Genomic DNA, 19,910 nt, shown 5'->3' with positions numbered 1-19,910 from the left:
CAGGGTGTAGGATCTCTTTAGCTATTTGATAAAACCAGTGGACTCCCTTTCTCAAAAAAACAGAAATATGCATTCAAAACTTTGTTTACATCTAGTCTGTCTATCTGGTAAATATAATTAAAAGAAAAAAGAAAAAACTCTGCTTACAGGTTGGGGGTTTAGAGACTCTCAACGCCCCAGGTAAAATCTCTAGACTTAAGAAAAGTCAAGGGGAGGAGAGAAATTGGAGAACCTACTGTCTACACCACAACTTCTTAGGAGAGACTTCTTAAAAGGAGGGCGTGCTGCCGGGAGCAGTGGCTCACGCCTGTCATCCCAGCAGGTTGGGAGGCCGAGGCGGGTGGATCACCCTGAATGCAGGAGGCGGAGGTTGCAGGGAGCCGAGATCGCCCCATTGCACTCTAGAGTGGGCGACAGAGCGAGACTCCGTCTCTAAATAAACAAATAAATAAATAAAATTCTGCTTAAAATGATCTTTGCCCTTAGACTGCAGAGTTTACTTTTTAAAAAGTGAAATGGGGGCAGAAGGGGATAAGAAATCGCTTCTAGTTCCTTCTCTGCCCACTGCGCCCTCCCTAGGAGGCTCGGGATAAGACAGCCTCCGGCACTTTTCTGCGAGTATATCGGAAGTATCTTTGTCAGGTCTGATGAACGTTTGTGGAAGGAATACAGGACACAATCGTGCGGCAGAATCGCGAAAGGTCCCCCAGAGTTCTCCGCGCAGAGAGTTCCTAGCGGGCCATGAGCTCTCGCCTGCCCACCTGCTCCGAGCTGCGGGCTGTCGGGGTAGAGGAGCGCGCGCGCAGGTGCATTCTCCCCAGGTGCGGCCGCGCTGGGCGGGAGCAACTGCGGCCGAGGCGGGGGCGGGGAGGGGGTACAGAGGAGAGGCAGAAAGGAGGGAGGAGGAGGAGGAGGAGGAGAAGGGAGGAGGAAGGAGAAGGGAAGAAACAAGATGAGAAGTGGGGGGTAGCCGGGAGGAGTGCGCAGGGAGGAGGCAGCGGGGAGGAGCGCGCGGGGAGGAGGCAGCCGCGCTGGGAGGAGTCTGAAAACTTTCAGCGCGAGGGCATTGTGGGAAGCAGCCATGGTCTAAGCCGGGCGCCTCACCTGTCAGCCGCACCGGCTCTTGCGCTCGCCTCTCGCCCTCGCTACTCCAGCGCTCCTTGCTCGCAAGGCGGCGGCGGCGGCCGTCCAGCCACCATGGTGAGTGCGGGGGAACAGCCGGCCCGGGTAGGCTGTGGGGGCGCTCGCGCTCCGGGGAGGCACCTGGAGCGTCCGGGCCGGACGCGCGGCCGGGTGGGGGTGCGGGCCGAGTCCTGCCGGTCCCCCGAAGCGTGCGCCCCGGTGGACCCGCCGCCCGGGACGGTGCGGGCGCGCCAGGATCGCTTGCCCGGGATTCCTGAGGCAACGCGGGGCGGCGGCTCCATTCATTCATTCGATCCGCGTTGGCCGAGTACTTAGTCTATGCCGGGGTCGGAGCTGGGCGCGGGGATGTCGCGGGGGACTAGGCGGAGCCCCTGCTCTCCAGGAAGCTTACCTTCTAGGAGGGGTATGCGGAGGGAGGGAAGCATGTAATATACAAGTAAAATGAAGAGAGCTTCTATAGTAAGAAGCGCTCTGAAGTCTCAAATACAACCGGGTGGAGTGGCAACTTTTGATTTGGCAAAGCCTCTTCAAGGACATGACATTCTAGCTGCTGGAGGTCCTGGAGGGGCGCTACAGGTGGATTACAGAGAGCAAAGCGGGGGGTGGGGGGAGAGAAGGCCTTGTTTGTGGCAGGAGAGGTGGGCATGTGCCAGGTGAAGCGGGTTCTTATAGGCCAAAATAAGGAGTTTGGTTTTGGTTCCACCTGAGTAGCGGAAACCTTGGGAACGTGTTAGCAAGAAAACTGACCTTACCCGTTGTGCACTTTTTTTTTTTTTTTTTTTTTTTTTTTTTGAGATGGATCTCGCTCTGTCACCCAGGCTGAAGTGCAGTGGTGTGATTTCGGCTAACTGCAACCTCTGCCTCCTGGGTTCAAGCGATTCTCCTGCCTCAGCCTCCCGAGTAACTGGGATTACAGGTGCGCGCCACCACACCCGGCTAATTTTTGTATTTTTAGTAGAGACAGGGGTTTCACCATGTTGGCCAGGCTGGTCTCGAACTCCTGACCTTAGGTGATCCGCCTGCCTCGGCCTCTCAAAGTGCTGGGATTACAAGCGTGAGCCACTGCACCCGGCCTTGTGTGCACTTTTAAGAGATCCCTTTGGCTGTGGTTGGAGAATGGACTGAGGTGTGTAAGGGCGGGGGATAGGGGGTCAGGTTGGAAGCTGAGGCCGGCTGCAGCCCTGCTTGTGAGAGATCTGGTGAACTGCACTTGGGTGGAAGCGATAGCTCAGGCTCCTCTTGCTCTTGCCTGCTGTTTAGGGACAGCCTTTTGAGAGTGTGGTGGTCTGAAAATCTCTAGTCCCACTTCCCCAAGTGTGTGATCACTTCCCAAATCCACAGAAGGGAAGTGACCTGCACCCTGTGGGCCCACCGGAGGCAGGAGGGGGTGGGCCACGTGGGCTAAGAAAGTTGATTAACAAGGAGAGCTGAGCACCTGGCCAGCAAGACCACAGATGCTGGTTCCTGCTAAAGGTTTGGCTGCACACACTGGTGGCGTCATTTTTGTCTGTTGAGGGTTCCTTGTAAATACAGCGTGATGCAAAAACAATGCTGTAAACAATGGAGTAGCTTTCTTGGCTTGCTCAAGTTTCCCAAGGAACAAGGTGACAGATGCCCAGTCCACCAGGGTCATTTGCCTAACGGAGGCTGGAATAAGGCCCTGCCTTTCTGAGTCATCAAAGACTGCTTTTGTGCTGAGGAATGGGCCAAGGTCTTGTCTATGAGGAAAAGCTCCTCCTCTGGAAAATACCTATGGTGGAGTTTTATTTTTTCTTGCTGGTGTCATATGTATGATGAGTTGATCAGAAATGTGGGAAGTTTCTTCAGCTTTTCTACCAGATTTTGCCAAATGGGAAGCATTATTATTATTACTATTTTCTTCGAGATGGAGTCTTGGTCTGTCACCCAGGCTGGAGTGCAGTGGCATGATCTTGGCTCCCTGCAACCTCCATCTCCCAAATTCAAGCATTTCTCCTGCCTCTGCCTCCTAAGTAGCTGGTATTACAGGCACCTGCCACCATGCCCGGCTAATTTTTGTATTTTTAGTAGAGACGGGGTTTTGCCATGTTGACCAGGCTGGTCTCAAACTCCTGACCTCGTGATCCACCTGCGTCGGCCTCCCAAAGTGCTGGCATTACAGGCGTGAGCCACCACACCTGGTGGGGAAACATTAATATTATTGGGCATTTGTGATAAGCCAAGCAGGATATCCTGGTCTTTATATTCATGATCTCATTCAATCCTTGCAACAAACAAACGAGGTTAAGTCTGTTATGCTCATTGCATTTTATCTGCTCTGAACTGTTCTAGCAGTATGGCTTTGGACAATTCCTTGGCCTCTCTGTCTCAGTTTGCCCATTTGAAAAATGGAGATAATGTCTCCTAACTCATAAGGCAGAGGTTCTGAAAGTATGGCCTGGGTACCCCCAGGAGTCCCTAAGACTTTTACTGGAGGTCTGCAAGGTCAAAACTATTTTCATAACAATACTAAGATATTCATTTTCCCATTTCATTCTCATTCTCAGAAGACTACAGTGAAGTTTTCTTGCGTCTACATAAGCTGAGATAGTACAACAGATTGAACACAGATGCAGATAGGAAAGTCCAACTGTCTTTGATAAGCCCAGATATTAAGGAGATTTGCAAAATTGTAAAACAATGCCATGCTTTTCACTATTTTTTTTTTGTTTTGGAAAATATTGTTATTGGTCATAAAAATGTTATTTATGTTTAATGTGTAATAGGTTTACTCTTGTTTTTATTTATTTTTATTTATTTATTTTTGAGACAGGGTCTTTGTGTCACCCAAGCTGAGTGCAGTGGTGTGATCACGGCTCACAGCAGCCTCAACTTCCTGGGCTCCAGCAACCCTCCTACCTCAGCTTCCCGAGTAGCTGGGACTATAGGCACATGCCACCATGCCCAGCTAATTTTTTATTTTTGAGACAAGGCTTGTTCTGTCACACAGAGTAGGATGTAATGGCATGAACATGGCTCACTGCAGCCTCAACCCACTGGGCTCAAGGAATCCTCCTACCTCAGCCTTCCATGTAACTGGGACCACAGGTGTGTGCCATCACACCCAGGTAGTTTTTTGATTTTTATATAAATTAGATCTTACTTTGTTGCCCGGGCTGGTCTTGAACTCCTGAACTCATGCAATCTTCCCATCTTGTCCTCCCAAAGTGCTGAGATTATAGGCATGAACAATTGGGTCCAGTGGAATTTTTTACTTTTTACAGAGAATGGAGCCTACCTATGTTGCCCAAGCTGTATTGTTTAAAAATATATTAATATCTATTTTTTTCATTTTAATTTCAAATACAATAAATATCAGTGGATATAACCTACATAAACAAAAAGGTCTTTGGGATTGGCAGGCGGATCACCTGAGGTTGGGAGTTTGAGACCAGCCTGACCAACATGGAGAAACCCTGTCTCTACTAAAAATACAAAAGTAGCTGGGTGTGGTGGCTCATGCCTGTAATCCCAGCTACTTGGGAGGCTGAGGCAGGAGAATCGCCTGAACCTGGGAGGTGGAGGTTGCAGTAAGCCAAGATTGCACCGTCACACTCCAGCCTGGGCAACAAGAGCAAAACTCCATCTCAAAAAAAAAAAAAAAAAAAAGAAAAGAAAAAAAAAGGAGTGTAAAGGCATCCAAAAAGTTTCATAATCACTGTCCCAAAGTTTAACAGGTACCATGAGTGAATGGGTGTGAAGGTGCTTCAAGCAGCTTTGCCGTTGTAAGTGCTCAGTAACCATCACCTCTTCTCTGTTATTACCTTCAAGTCATAAGAAAGAATTGGCGGCCCTCGCCCAGCAGCTCTGAGATCTTCGTTGAGGCTCACTGTGTAACTCCCTGTCTTTCCTGGTGCTTCATTCCTGGCTTTTGCTGACTCTTATGCTAGGAAACTGGTAGATGCTTACTGGCAGATCTAGGCACCTAGTACTTTACACACAGAAAATGGTTCTTGATTCCATGGTGCCAGTGACCTTGGTTTCTGGCACAGAGATTTCGTATCTGGTGCATGTTGGGACTGTATTTGTTTCTGGATCACACTGTTTGAAGCAATTGTGTATTTCTCCATCTCACCTTTTAGAAATCTCTACCTTGGAAAACAGTGTTAGGGCTACCACGCTTCAGGAATCCCACGGGCTGAGCCCAGGGTGCTTAAAAAGGCTTATGAGGCAGAATGTATGTTGAATGGTTGGCAATGTTGACAGATGAAGGAGGATTATGTTGTTTATGTATGTATTTATGTATTTATTTTGCCTTTAACAAGATAGCTGTGGGGGTGTATAGGGTGACAGTTGAAATGCTTTGGGGTACTTTTAATAAAAACACAAGTGGATTTTGATGTATGTAGTCCACGTGCTTCTGAAAAGTTGAGGTGATTCAAAACCACATTGTGAACAAAACAGTAGAGCCACCCATTGAAAGAAATTCAAGTGGTGGTCGCTTTGGGAACATGAATAACCATCTTTTTGTGCCGCAAATTCTGTTCTCATAATGTGTGTTATTTATGTAAAGTAGGATAGACTTATGCTAAAAAAAAATCAAGGTTTTTTCTTGGGTGTATGATTTAAAATCTGACTTGAGAGAACTTATCAAACAGAACTGGAAAGCCATTTTTTATTCAGAATATATTTAAGTTTGAAATATTAGGAGTACACCCTTCTCCCCCCACAAAAAAAAAAAAAAAAAAAAAATTCCCTGTTCATTGTAGTCTCATGGAGCTGTGGAGGGGGAGGGTGACTTTTGCTGACTCCCAACTATGAACCTGTAGGTCCTGCCACGCCCCCTTCCCCTTCTATATCAATTTTATTGTCTGAGGCTTGAATGAATTGTAATAAGCATGTAATGATTTTGGCAGTTTAAGTTCCAGTTTGAGGGTGAAGTGATCTGTTACACTAATGAGTGCTTTCCTCCTTGGAGACTTGATCTAAGCTGCTGGCCAGTAGTTAGTGTAAGGTCGAGGGCTTTGGGATCCAGGGAGAAATGACCTTTGTGGTGTTCAGTTGTCCCCAGAGGGCTCACCTCTCCTGGCCCTTCCCACAGGTCTCCTAGAAACACCACTGAGAGTTGTATTTACTCCTCACCAGGATTGTTACTTCTGAGTTTCTATCACTCGTTGTTTTTTTTTTTTTTTTTTTTTTTTTTTTTGTGGTGAGTATTGTCAACTGCTGATAACTTTTGTGTGGCATTTTGCCAACAACAGCTGTAAGGAAGCAGCACGCTGTGTATTTGCTCAACTGTGTTGCCAATGTCTTGTCCTTTTGGGTCCCGTGAATTATTTCATTTTAAGACATAATGATAAAACCCTTTCCAACACACACATACACACACACACACACACAACTCCTTAAATAATCCCCCAGAATAAGTACCTTTTTTTTTTTTTTTTTTTGAGACGGAGTTTCACTCTGCTCACTCTGTCGCCCAGGCTGGAGTGCAGCGGTGCCATCTCTGCTCACTGCAAGCTCCGCCTCCTGGGTTCACACCATTCTTCTGCCTCGGCCTTCTGAGTAGCTGGGACTACAGGCTCCTGCCACCGCACGCCCGGCTATTTTTTTTGTATTTTTAATAGAGACAGGGTTTCACCGTGTTAGCCGGGATGGTCTTGATCTCCTGACATGGTGATCCGCCCGCCTCGGCCTCCCAAAGTACTGGAATTACAGGCATGAGCCACTGTGCCCGGCTGACAGAATAAGTTCTTCTTGATGTCTTCATGAATTGTTCTTTTGATATTGTTTTGTGGTTACAATAGCCAGTGGTTCTCCCAGAGACCTGAAACTTCACTGTGGTTCTGTGGTTCATTTCTTCCCTAGGGCCTGCCTTTGTCTCTCTCAGTCTCCCTTTCTGGTATACCTTGTTTTCCCCGATACTTTCTCTGTTTAACCTGACGTGTCCAGGAAAACTCCCTTTAAACCTATGATACGAAAGCTCCCCCATAACCTGTGATAAGAAAGAATGTACACAAATATCAGAGGCAAATGCCCCTAAATTCTCTCAGTGGCATATGAAACTATCCAGCCAGCACCCTGACTAAGGAAATGTATTTCTTGACCGGGCACGGTGGCTCACGCCTGTCATCTTAACGCTTTGGGAGGCCAAGGTGTGTGCATTGCTTGACTCTGGAAGTTTGAGACCAGCCCGGGCAGCATGGTGAAACCCCATCCCTACGAAAAATACAAAAAGTATTAGCTGGGTGTGGTAGTGCACCCATGTAGTCCCAGGGAGCCGTGATTGTGCCACTGTACTCCAGCCTGGGTGACAGAGTGACATCCTGTCTCCAAAAGAGAAAGGGCCCAGGGCTAGAGGCTCATGCCAGCACTTTGGGAGACCGAGGAGGGAGGATTGCTTGAGCCCAGGAGTTTGAGACCAGTGAGACTCTGTCGCTATTAAAGCGAAAAAAAAAATGTATTTCTTGTATCACTGCTAGTAATAAGGCAAGTTAAAAATTTTAACAGTGAAAAAGGGATCCTGAAAATCATTCAAGTTAGAAATAGAATGCTATTGACCATCATGAGGAAACTGGCCACTGCCAACACCCACTTCTAAAACCTTTCCTACAGGCATCACTGGGCTCTGAAAATCCTGCCTCTCAGTAGCTTCTGAAACTGCCTGGGGAAGAACATGATCCCTCATTAGTCTTTCAGTGTGATGGGGCATGAACCTAGTACATTCAGTTAAGAATAAGTGCACAAGAGATTCTGTATTTAATGTCCTTGTTGGATCTTCCCTAAGAGGATTTTCTGGGCTGGTAAGAAATGATTGGTGTGGGTCGAAGCTCAGTGGACACTGAAATGCTGTGGGAGACTTCCTTCTACGCTAGGTATATCAAAGATGATGAATGAAGGCATGGTTTGCAAACTGGGGTGCCTGTACCTTCTGTGTACTCATCGTTGTAGACAGGGGTTGTCAAGGGATAAACATGACCCATCCCTGGAGCATAGTTCAGTGCCTGTACCTTCTGTGTACTCATCGTTGTAGACAGGGGTTGTCAAGGGATAAACACGACCCATCCCTGGAGCATAGTTCAGAATGAGAATTCTTTTTTTTTTTTTTTTTTTTTGAGAGGGAGTCCCACTGTGTCACTCAGGTTGGAGTGCAGTGGCATAATCTTGACTCACTGCAACCTCCGCCTCCCGGGTTCAAGCGATTCTCCTGCCTCAGTCTCCTGAGTAGCTGGGACTACGGGTGCATGCCAACACGCCCGGCTAATTTTTGTATTTTTAGTAGAGATAGGGCTTCACCGTGTTGGCCAGGCTGGTCTCGAACTCCTGACCTCAAGTGATCTGCCTGCCTCGGCCTCCCAAAGTGCTGGGATTATAGGTGTGATCCATGGTGCCCAGCCGAAAAAATATTTTTCTGTTAATATATTAATATATTTGGCTCCCAGATGCAAAATTCACACACACAAACCCTAAGACATACATTGTTTATGACTTGCTGCTTAGGCTACCCTCCTCGTCTCATGAGGCCACCTGCCTTTCCTGCTGTTACAGTTATTTGGATAGAAAATTTGGAGAGACAATTTACTAAAGCAGGGGACAGTGAACTTTCTCTGTAAAAGGCCAGATGGTAAATATTTTAGACTTTGTGGACCCTACAGTCTTTCAGTATTCCTCAACTCTTCTGTTGTAAAGGGTAAGTGCCACAGACAAGACACAAATGGATGGAGCTGTGTTTTTTTTTTTTTTTGAGATGGAGTCTCACTCTGTCACCCAGGCTGGAGTACAGTGGTGTGATCTCAGCTCACTGCAACCTCTGCCTCCTAGGTTCAAGTGATACTCCTGCCTCAGTCTCCCAAGTAGCTGGGATTACAGGTGCCCACCACCTCACCTGGCTAATTTTTAAATTTTTTTTGAGACAGAGTTTTGCTCTTGTTGCCCAGGCTGGAGTGCAATGGCATGATCTCGGCTCATCACAACCTCCACCTCCCGGATTCAAGTGATTCTTCTGCCTCAGCTTCCCGAGTAGCTGGGATTACAGGAATGCACCACCACGCCGGGCTAATTTTGTATTTTTAGTAGAGATGAGGTTTCTCCGTGTTGCTCAGGCTGGTCTTGAACTCCCGACCTCAGGTGATCCTCACGCCTTGGCCTTCCAAGCTAATTTTTGTAGTTTTAGTAGAGACAGGGTTTTGCCATGTTGGCTAGGCTGGTCTTGAACTCCTGACCTCAGGGGATCCTCCCGCCTTGGCCTCCCAAAGTGTTGGGATTACAGACATGAGCCACTGTGCTTGGCTGGAGCTATGTTTCAATAAAACTTTATTTACAGCAATATGCGGAAGGCCAGATTTGGTCTGTAAGTCATGGCTTATTGACCCGTTTTCTAAGGCAGCTTCCACTAATTCATTCATGGGTATATTGGGCAAATAATTTGGATGCCTGCCCCATGACAGGCAGGATTGGCTACGTAATTTGCGGTGCCCAGAGCAAAATGAAAATGCAGGGTCCTGGCTGGACGCGGTGGCTCATGCCTGTAATCCCAGCACTTTGGGAGGCCAAGGTGGGTGGATCACCAGGTCAGGAGTTCAAGACCAGCTTTGCCAAGATGGTGAAGCCCCATCTGTACTAAAAATAAAAAAAGTGTAGCTGGGTGTAGTGGCAAACACCTGTAATCTCAGTTACAGGCTGAGGCAGGACAATAGTTTGAATCTAGGAGGTAGAGATTGCAGTGAGATGATCATGCCACTGCCCTCCAACCTGGGCGACAAAGTGAGACTCTGTCTCAAAACAAAACAAAATTATGGACTGCAGATACTGGGGAGGTGGGGGAAGGTAAGGGTTACAGTAATATCACATTTTTTTTTTTTAAAAAACATGATTTAGAAGTCTGTATAGAACTTTTTTCTTTTGTTGTGTAAACAAGTACTTACCTTCAGTTTCATTACTAAGAAGTCATGTCTTCAGTTCTAAACCCACTACATAAGAGAGTCCTGCCTTTCAAAGTCCATTCTGTCTCTGATAATCTAGTCTACATCAACCATTTTTGCAAAAACTATGGGGAGAGGGCAAGACTTGAATATACAATAAGGCAGGTTTGTCTCAGATGGATGCTTAAAGTTTGTTAGTGGTCAACTTTGAAAGGGTATGATGGATATACCATTGCTCGCCTCTTACAAAATTTTGCTTGTAACAGAAGTCATCTTTGTCAAGGTATAAAAGGCCCTGGGGATGGATTTTTAATGAGTGTTGAGTAGGAAGAAAATGAAAGTTCTTAATAACCATTAAGTGGTCATTACCATGCAGGGTGTTGAGTTTAGCATAGTAAGCATAGCCTCTTGAACAACGTTCAAAAAAAGCATCTCAAAATTAGCTGGGCGTGGTGGTGCTTGCCTGTATTCCCAGCTACTTGGGAGGCTGAGGTGGGAAGATTGTTCGAATCCAGAAGGCAGAGGTTGCAGTGAGCCGAGATTGTGCCCCTGCACTCTAGCCTGGGCAACAGAGTGAGACCCTGTCTTAAAACAAAAACAAAAACAAACAAACAAAAAATCTCTTTGAAATATGAATAGAGTTATTAATTTTGTTTTGTTATTTTTAATAAGTTATTATTTTTTATTGTTATTAATTTTTAAATTTCTATTTAATTAAATAAATATTATTTATTATTTATTATTTATTAATTATTAGTTATTAATTATTTAATTTTAACTTATTTTTAATAAGTTATTAATTTTGTTTTGTTTTGTTTTGAGATGGAGTCTCTCTCTGTCACCCAGGCTGAAGTGCAGTGGTGCAATCTCTGCTCACTGCAACCCCTGCCTCCCAGGTTCAAGCGATTCTTATGCCTCAGCTTCTCAGTTAGCTGGAATTACGGGCACACACCACTATCCTCAGCTAATTTTTGTCTTTTTAGTAGAGACAGGGTTTCACCATGTTGGCCAGGCTGGTCTCAAACTCCTGACCTCAAGTGATCCACCCCCGCTTGGCCTCCCAAAGTGTTGGGATTACAGGCGTAAGCCACCATGCCTGACCCCAAGTTATTAATGTTTTATTCAACTTCAGAGTTGTACTGAAAATTTCCTGGAATTTCTGCCCCCTATTTCCAGTCTCTTTTTTCTCCTTGGATGACTTGAAACACAACACAGGACTAGTCTGCTTCTCAAAGGACTCCAGGAGAAATTCAATCAGCGTATTTACTATAGGAAAAAATTAAACAACTGACAGGTGTTGTGGATATATTCAAAGTTGATTACTCTGTCAGGGAAAAATGATGAATGGAAAAATAATACTGTTTCAGGGTATTTCCTACCTGTTCATCTGTGTGTTCTTTTTTTACGAGACGGAGTCTCGCTCTGACATCCAAGCTGGAGTGCAGTGGCACAATCTCGTCTCACTGCAACCTCTGGTCCTGGGTTCAAGTTATTCTCCCACCTCAGCCTCCCTAGTAGCTGGGATTACAGGTGCCCGCCACCACGCCTGGCTAATTTTTGTATTTTGAGTAGAGATGGGGTTTCACCATGTTGGCCAGGCTGGTCTCAAACTCCTGACCTCAGGTGATCCACCTGCCTCGGCCTCCCAAAGTGCTGGGATGACAGGCCTGAGCCACCATGGCCAGCAATCTTTGTGTTCTTAACTGCAGTGGTTATTACTAATAGGAAAAAACCCCACAAGTATAAGATCTATTTCTTGATTACAAGATACTTGTCGTGTTGTTGGGCAAAATTTTTTACATGCATAGCAAATCTAGAGTGGAAAATTAAGCTCTGAAGTATGTCGTTAAATTATATAATTACTGCAGGAATTCAGTGGGGAGGAGATGGGAGACAGGCCTGGGGCTGAGCCTGGAAGGGCGGGATGACCCCGCCTTTGGTCTTCAGAAAGCAGTGTGTGTATGAGTGTCTGGATATATGTGTGAGAGGGAAGGGGTCAGTGAGCAGAATAAAGAAAGGGAATAATTATTAAGGAAATAGAAATGCTGGAGGAGAACTGGGTGAAGGTCGCCTATGAGGAACTGTTTTCTTATTGACACTCCCGTCTCCACCCTTTCTCCCCAACTCTTCCCCTCCAGTTAACCCCACTAACGAATTATTTATCCAGTATTATTGGAGGGACATTTCCCACGTGTAAATTTTTCACATAACTGAAAAACAAACCTAAAAAAAAGTTAGAGTTAAAAAATTATTAATAAATTCCTTTTAGGCCAGTTGCGGTGGCTTACGCCTGCAATCAGAGCACTTTGGGAGGCCGAGACGGGTGGATGATTTGAGGTCGAGTCGAGACCAGCCTGGCCAAATGGTGAAACCCTATCTCTACTGAAAATATAGAAATTAGCTGTGCATGTGGCAAGCACCTGTAATCCCAGCCACTCGGGAGGCTGAGGCAGGAGAATCACTTGGACCTGGGAGGAGGAGGTTGCAGTGAGCCAAGATCACGCCATTGCACTTCAGCCTGGGTGACAGAGCAAGATTCTAAAAAACAAAACAAAAAAACAAAAAAAAAAAACCACCTGCCATTTGAATTTGGGGAAATGAATCAAAAGTAGCTTGTGGCTTATCCAAAGTCAAGAGGTGCCTCAGCCACTCAACTGCATGGCTTAGGGGATGACCTTACCTTACCTTCTGCACAAGGTGTGATGCTGTTGAAACTGCAGGTCTATTTAGGAGTCTCTGTGTATGTCTTTTGTCTCTGAGTGGATTATCTCATGTATCTTTTTTGGATTTTTTTTGTGTATCTTTAAAAAACCATCTATAGCTGGGCCCGGTGGCTCACATCTGTAATCCCTGCACTTTGGGAGTTTGAGGCAGGCTGATTGCGTGAGCCCAAAAGTTTGAGACCAGCCTGGGCAATATGGTAAAACCCCGTCTTTACTGAAATAATACAAAAGTTAGCTGGGTGTCTGGGTGTGGTGGTGCAAGCCTGTAGTCCCAACTACTCAGGAGGCTGAGGTGGGAAGATCAATTGAGCCCTGGAAATTGAGGCTGCAGTGAGCCATGATCACACCACTGCACTCTAGTGCAAGATCCCATTTCAAAAAACAAACACACAAAAACAACAACAAACCATCTACCATCTCCCTCTATGCCCCTATATGTCTGCTCCCAGGCTCTTCCTCTGCCACTTTAATGTGTGCTTTGAGAAGGGAAGCTTATTTTTTAAATCTGTTTTTAAAAATTGACAAAAATTGAATAAATTTACACTGTACAACAGGCTGTTTTGATATGCATACACATTGCAAAATGGTTAAATAAAGCTAATTAGCATATGTATGACTTCACCTATTTATAATTGTGTGTGTGATGAGAACACACAAAATATACTCAGTAATTTTCAAGTATACAGTACATTGTTATTAGCTATAGTCACCATGTTGTATTGTAGACCTCTTGAATTTACTCCTGTTGTCTCATTGAAAGTTTATATCCTTCAACCAGTATCTCCCCAATTTCCTCTGTCCCCCCAGCCCCTGGTAACCACCATTCTACTCTCTGCTTCTATGACTTCATCTTTCTTTGATTTCACATTTAAGTGTGATCATATGGTACTTTTTCTGTGCTTGGCTTATCTCACCTAAGATAATGTCCTCCAGGTTCATCCATGTTCTCACAAATGACAGGGTTTTCTTCTTTCTAAAGGCCAAATAGTATTCTATTGTGTATATATATGCCACAATTTCTTTATCCATCCATTGATGGACATTCTACATCTTGGGCCATTGTGAAGAGTGAGGCAATGAACCTGGGATTGCAGATATCTCTTCCAAATGCTGATTTCGTATCCCTTGGGTGTATACTCAGTAGTGCAATTGCTAGATCATATGTGAGTTCTATTTTTAATTTTTTTGGGGGACCTTGATACTGTTTTCTATAATAGCTGTACTAATTTACATTCCCACCAACAGTGTACCAAGGTCTCTTTTCTCCAACCTTGCTAACACTTATTGTCTTTCATCTTTTTGATAGTAGCCTTTCTAACAGGTGTGAGGTGGCTTTTTACTGTGGCTCTTAATTTGCATTTCCAGATGATTAGTGATGCTGAACATTTTTTTCCCCATATACTGGTTGGCCATCTGTATATCTTTTTTTCAAGAAATGTCTATGTAAGTTCTTTGCCCGTTTTTTTTTTCAGTTGGGTTTTTTTTTTTTTTTTTTTTTTTTTGCTATGGAGTTGTTTGAGTTCCTTATGTATTTTGGACATTAACCCCTTACTGGATTTATGGATTGCAAATATTTTCTCCCATTCCATAGGTTGTATCTTCACTCTGTTGGTTGTTTTCTCTGCTGTGCAGAAGGTTTTTAGTTTGATGTAATAGAGGAGTTTATTTTATTTTACTTTTATATTTATGTATGTATGTGTGTATGTGTGCATTCATTTATTTTTTTATTTATTTATTTTTTTTTTGAGACGGAGTCTTGCTCTGTGCCCCAGGCTGGAGTGCAGTGGCGCGATCTCGGCTCACTGCAAGCTCCGCCTCCCGGGTTTACGCCCATTCTCCTGCCTCAGCCTCCCGAGTAGCTGGGACTACAGGCGCCTGCCACCACGCCCGGCTAATTTTCTTGTATTTTTTTTAGTAGAGACGGGGTTTCACTGTGTTAGCCAGGATGGTCTTGATCTCCTGACCTCGTGATCCGCCCGTCTCGGCCTCCCAAAGTGCTGGGATTACAGGCTTGAGCCACCGCGCCCGGCGCATTCATTTATTTTTGAGACGGAGTTTCACTCTTATTGCCCAGGCTAGACTGCAATGGCACGATCTCGGCTCACTGCAACCTCTGCCTCCCAGGTTCAAGCGATTCTCCTGCCTCAGCCTCCCGAGTAGCTGGGATTACAGGCATGCACCACCATGCCTGGCTAATTTTGTATTTTTAGTAAAGACGGGTTTCTCCATGTTGGTCAGGTTGGCCTCTAACTCCTGACCTCAGGTGCTCCACCTGCCTCAGCCTCCCAAAGTGCTGGGATTATAGACATTAGCCACCGCGCCCGGCCTATTTTTATTTTTTAAAGACAGGATCTTGTTATGTCATTCAGACTGAAGTGCAGTGGAGTGATCATGACTCACCACACCCTGGGCTCAGCGATCCTCTTGCCTCAGTCCCCCGAGTAGCTGGGACTACAGGTCATGATACCATGCCAAGCTCATTTTTTCTATTTTTTGTAGAGACAAGGTCTCACTATATTGCCCAGGCTGGTCTCGAATGCCTAGGCTCAAGCAGTCCTCCAATCTCAGCCTCCTAAGTGCTGGGATTACAGGCATGAGCCACTGTGCCTGGCCAGGAGTTGATTTTGATAGCAGCTTAAGACAAACACCATTAGAAAGGCAGAATTGCATATTGCTTGGAAGGATTGCTGGACTGGACGATGAGGGACTTCATTTCTGTACTCAGCTATGCCGATAACTGCCACCTCCCCGCAATGTCTAGCTTCTCTGGGGCCTGTCCTCGGTTGTCAAATGAGAACTTGGGCCTGAGATACAATCTTAAAAACCCTTTCTGCCTCTCAGTCTGTTATCAGCTACAAGAAAATATTAATATGCCTCTATGAACATAATGTACGTTATTTTCCGAGTATGTCACAATCCAAAGCAAGGCTGGCCTGATGCTCAGTTGTTAAGCATATGTCCTTGTGTTTCTGTTGCCCAGGAGCCAGGCTCATCCAAGTGTGGCTGGAAGATGGGGGTTTTCATGTCCACAGTTGGCTGGAGGGACCAACAGCCACGCACACAGGAGGCACGTGGCTGCATTGCTCACGAATCTTGCATTGCTCATGAATCTTGCATTGCTCGTGAATCTCTGTGTGCCTAGCTGCCATAGTAAGCACAGTTTTGGCTTCAATCAGATCAAGTGGAGAAGCAGCACAGCACTACTATTTTGCTTTAGGCATATATTTATTGAATACCTACCAGAATTGGGACATTATTAAGACATAAAACGTTAACAAAACTGGCTCGCTGCAGTGGCTCACGCCTGTAATCGCAGCGCTTTGGGAGGCCGAGGCAGGTGGATCATGAAGTCAGGAGTTCAAGACCAGCCTGGTCAACATAGTGAAACCCCGTCTCTACTAAAACTACAAAAAATTAGCTGGGTGTGGTGGCGGGCGCCTGTAATCCCAGCTATTTGGGAGGCTAAGGCAAGAAAATCGCTTGAATCCGGGAGGTGGAGATTGTAGTGAGCTGAGATGGTACCACTGCACACTCCAACCTGGGTGGCAGTGAGAGATTCTGCCTCAAATAAATAAATAAATAAATAGATAGATAGATAAATAAATAAACAACGTTAACAAAACTGATTATGCTTCTGCTCCAAGGAGGGAAGGCATGCATACCTAGAGCAGCTTGGATGTCGTTCTAAATAGAGGGTTTCTCTCAAGAGCATGGAAGGTGAAGGTATGATCGGGAGGCTCATGGTGCGTGGGGAACTATGTGCTTTGAGAGGGCCCTGAAAGTATGTTAGAGACTTGGATTAGTGAGAAGCGTATTTCAGGCATGATGGGGAAGGAGGAGCTGGGGCAGTGAGACTGGTTCCTGCAAGGTGTGTTTCAGGTTTGCAAAGCAGATTGGTTTGGCTGCACATGGGAACGAGTTTGGGAAACACCCACATACCCCTAAAACGTCAGTCATCTAGTCCCGGAGAAAAAGTGGAGTCATTTGGTGGAAGATGTTGATTTGCAAAGGAAATTTTCTTCTTGTCATTTGTCTGGAGGGCAGTCCAGGGAGGTCTGGCTTTTTTTATTTTTTCCCCTAGTTTAGAATCACTGAATCATCATTTCCTGGGGATATAGAATACAAGTAAAGTAAAGTAAATACAAGGTGCTGCTTGGGACAAACACTTAGACTGAAATTCTTGCCTTTCTGTGACTTTTTTGGATGATAGGGATAGTATGTACCCCTATAGATGTTACTGATTTAAAGTATTAAAGTGGTTTAAAGTTTTATGTTCATTTTCTGATATATAAGATGAGTTAAACAAGCACACCCCGTGCCTCAGAAAAACCTGAACTCATCTTTGCCTTGGACATTTTGAAAAAAATATATTCAGGCAATAAATATTTATTGAACAGCTATATGTCAGTCGATGCATATTAAGTTCCAAACCATTAAGTATATTTAAGAATAAAACATTTAAAAATGTAATGGACCTAAATGCGAAAACTTCAACTCTGGTCCCTTGTGTGAATCACTGGGAAAAAGACCTTTTTCTTACATCGGTTGCAAGATAAATGTCTTTCAGTCTGAGAAAAAAACCTTTTAAAAGTGAGCTTCCTTGAAATAATAGACTTGTCTGATTTATTAGCAAAATTGACATCAAAGTGCCTTTAAATCATGATAGAAACAAATTCTGGAGCTATTAGTTTAGCAAACATTATGCCAATAAAATTTGCATTGTTGCAATCTCTTTTACACATAAATCAGTTTCAGGGTCAAAACACTGATATTTTAAAGGCCACACTAAATCTTTCTAGCAAGTGTTACATTAAGATTTTTTTTAACATAGCTATCTTTTAAATCCCATTTTTCCTGAACTCATTTTTTATAACCAGTGAATATAATAGTATTTTATCAGTAAAAGTTCAAAAAGCAGAAAATTTAAGGTAACTAACTTAGCAATAATCACTGTGTTTATAGCAAATGTTTGTAACATGAGTGCTTCTATAATATACTACTAATTTAGAATTATATTCTGTACTAGAGTCTTGACTATGGAAACTAAGAATTTAGGACCTTGAGCAAAAATGGCCAAAAATGATGCAAAATTCTTTTTTGGTTAACTGTGAAATTAGATAATCACAAAGATAGTAGGACTTTAATTTTTTTTTTTTTTTTTTTTTTACACAAAGCATCTTGAAGCAGTATTTTTGTAACACCCTTGAAAGATATATAATTAAATGTCAGTTTTATTGCCAACTGCCAGTTATTTGTGGATGCCAATGACTTTATAGTTTATTTCTGTAGCTACACATTGCTAAAATTGGGTTAGATTTCTGCATTTTAAAAGAACGAATTAAAATATTTGGCAAGTGGAAGAAGTGAGCAAACAGTGTGCTTTTTCTCTAATGAGTGATGTAAAGAAAAATTATTTCCAGTAAAAGGGACCTGAAAATATCTGTTGCATTCTCCCTCCAAAAAGCTTTATGCAATTCAGCTACTTGGCAGGTAGATTAAAAATAAACAAAAAGCCAGTGTTTAAAATTGAAGATGTTAAATCTCTCTGCACGTAACTGATTGCTATGACACCGAAACAGTCCAGGGCTGGGTGTAGTTCTGGCACTCACTGTACTACTTACTGCTTTCATGTAGGGAGATGGAAGCCACCGAGTAGAGAACAAATGCCATATTCATTTCACTACTCACCCTCAGTCACATCACATGATAAGTGTAGAAAAAGGCCCTGAAAAAATACGTAGTGGGATTTGAGCATGAAGCCTAGTTCACTATCAGGTAATTAGCCCTGCAGTTACTTTAATGGCAATTAAAATAGTATTAAATTATTTCCCCATGCCTGAAGCTTAAATCTATAATCATTAAGTGATGTCATCTTTAAAGCAGCCAGTGGTCCTTAAGGATTTCTGGTATAAGAACAACTTTGAAAATTTGGCCTGCTGCAGTGGCTCATGCCTGTAATCCCAGCACTTTGGGAGGCCAAGGCGGGCAGATCACTTGAGGCCAGGAGTTTGAGACCAGACTGGCCAACATGGTAAGATCCCGTCTCTACTAAAAACACAAAAATTATCTGGGTGGGGTGGTGCATGCCTGTAATCCCAGCTAGTCAGGAGGCTGAGGCAGGAAAATAGCTTGAACCCAGGAGGTGGGGGTTGCAGTGAGTTGAGATTGTACCACTGCACTCCTGCCTGGGTGACAGAGCAAGATACCATCTCAAAACAAAAAAAAAAAAGAAAAAAAGAAAGAGAAAGAAAATTTGCTAATGTTTCTGGGTCTTTTCCCAAGAGCACTGCTTATAATTCCAAAATTTTTCATATGCTTCCAGGATGCCTACAGACACTCCTTTTCCTTCCAGATTATCTTGGAACCTAGGACTTGTTTTTTTTTTTTTTTGAGATGGAGTCTCATTCTCGCTCTGTTGCCCAGGCTGGAGTGCAGTGGCTCGATCTCGGCTCACTGCAACCTCTGCCTCCTGGACTAAAGCGATTCTCCTGCCTCAGCCTCCCAAGCAGCTGGGACTACAGGCGCACACCATGATGCCCAGCTTATTTTTGTATTTTTAGTAGAGACTGGATTTTGCTATGTTGCCCAGGCTGGTCTCAAACTCGTAAGCTCAAGGGATCCACCTACTTTGGCTTCCAAAAGTGCTGGGATTACAGGAGTGAATGAATTGTGCCTAGCTGGACATTTTTTATAGAGGTATAGAATCCAAGCTGCATTTGATACCTACCCTACCACTTATATTTTGACAATTCTGGGAAAGTCTTTCAACTGTCAACAACTTAATCTTTTTTGTCTTCAATATGACGCATTGCCTAGATTTGGGGATTAAACAATATAATGTACATAAAAGTGCCCAGCATCATGCCTGCCATGCAGTGGGTCATTTTTACTGATGAATGTAATTGTCATGTAGAATACCATGTTCTTGTTATTTGGTCAGCATATTTGTCTCTTTTTGGAAAAAGGTCTCCTGGGAAGTTAGATGATGATCAGAAAATTTCTTGGGAGAGCTTAGAATCAGAGTAGTAAGATTTAGTGGGCCAAATAGTCTCTGATGTTCTTCAACTCATAGCTGTTGTATCTATCTCCATTCCAGTTCAATAAATCAGCAGCAGATACTCAGAGAAGCCGGACAGGACATCTTTCCCCAGAGAGGTGGTCC

The 19,910-nt window shown here is 44.2% G+C and overlaps 1 protein-coding gene across 3 annotated transcripts in view; it reads left to right on the top strand.

The window, feature by feature from the left end:
* The first annotated feature begins 596 nt into the window (after window positions 1-596).
* Window positions 597-19,910, top strand: part of AP1S3 (adaptor related protein complex 1 subunit sigma 3) — an 81,567-nt gene continuing 62,253 nt past the window's right edge. Inside the window, exon 1 of one of the 3 annotated variants that reach the window (XM_038001461.2) lies at window positions 597-821. In XM_038001461.2, the coding sequence (XP_037857389.1) occupies window positions 648-821 (174 nt within the window). In that variant the 5' untranslated portion in view covers window positions 597-647. Of the gene's footprint in view, window positions 822-929; window positions 1,201-19,910 lie in introns of those variants that run through there. The other 2 variants (XM_038001460.2, XM_007966449.3) reach the window with 2 other exon arrangements.

This window comes from Chlorocebus sabaeus, chromosome 10 (genome assembly GCF_047675955.1).
Source record: "Chlorocebus sabaeus isolate Y175 chromosome 10, mChlSab1.0.hap1, whole genome shotgun sequence".
Classification (NCBI taxonomy): domain Eukaryota; kingdom Metazoa; phylum Chordata; class Mammalia; order Primates; family Cercopithecidae; genus Chlorocebus; species Chlorocebus sabaeus.
The sequence above is the reverse complement of the archived record's forward strand: the minus strand, read 5'-3'. Positions and strand labels throughout refer to the sequence as shown.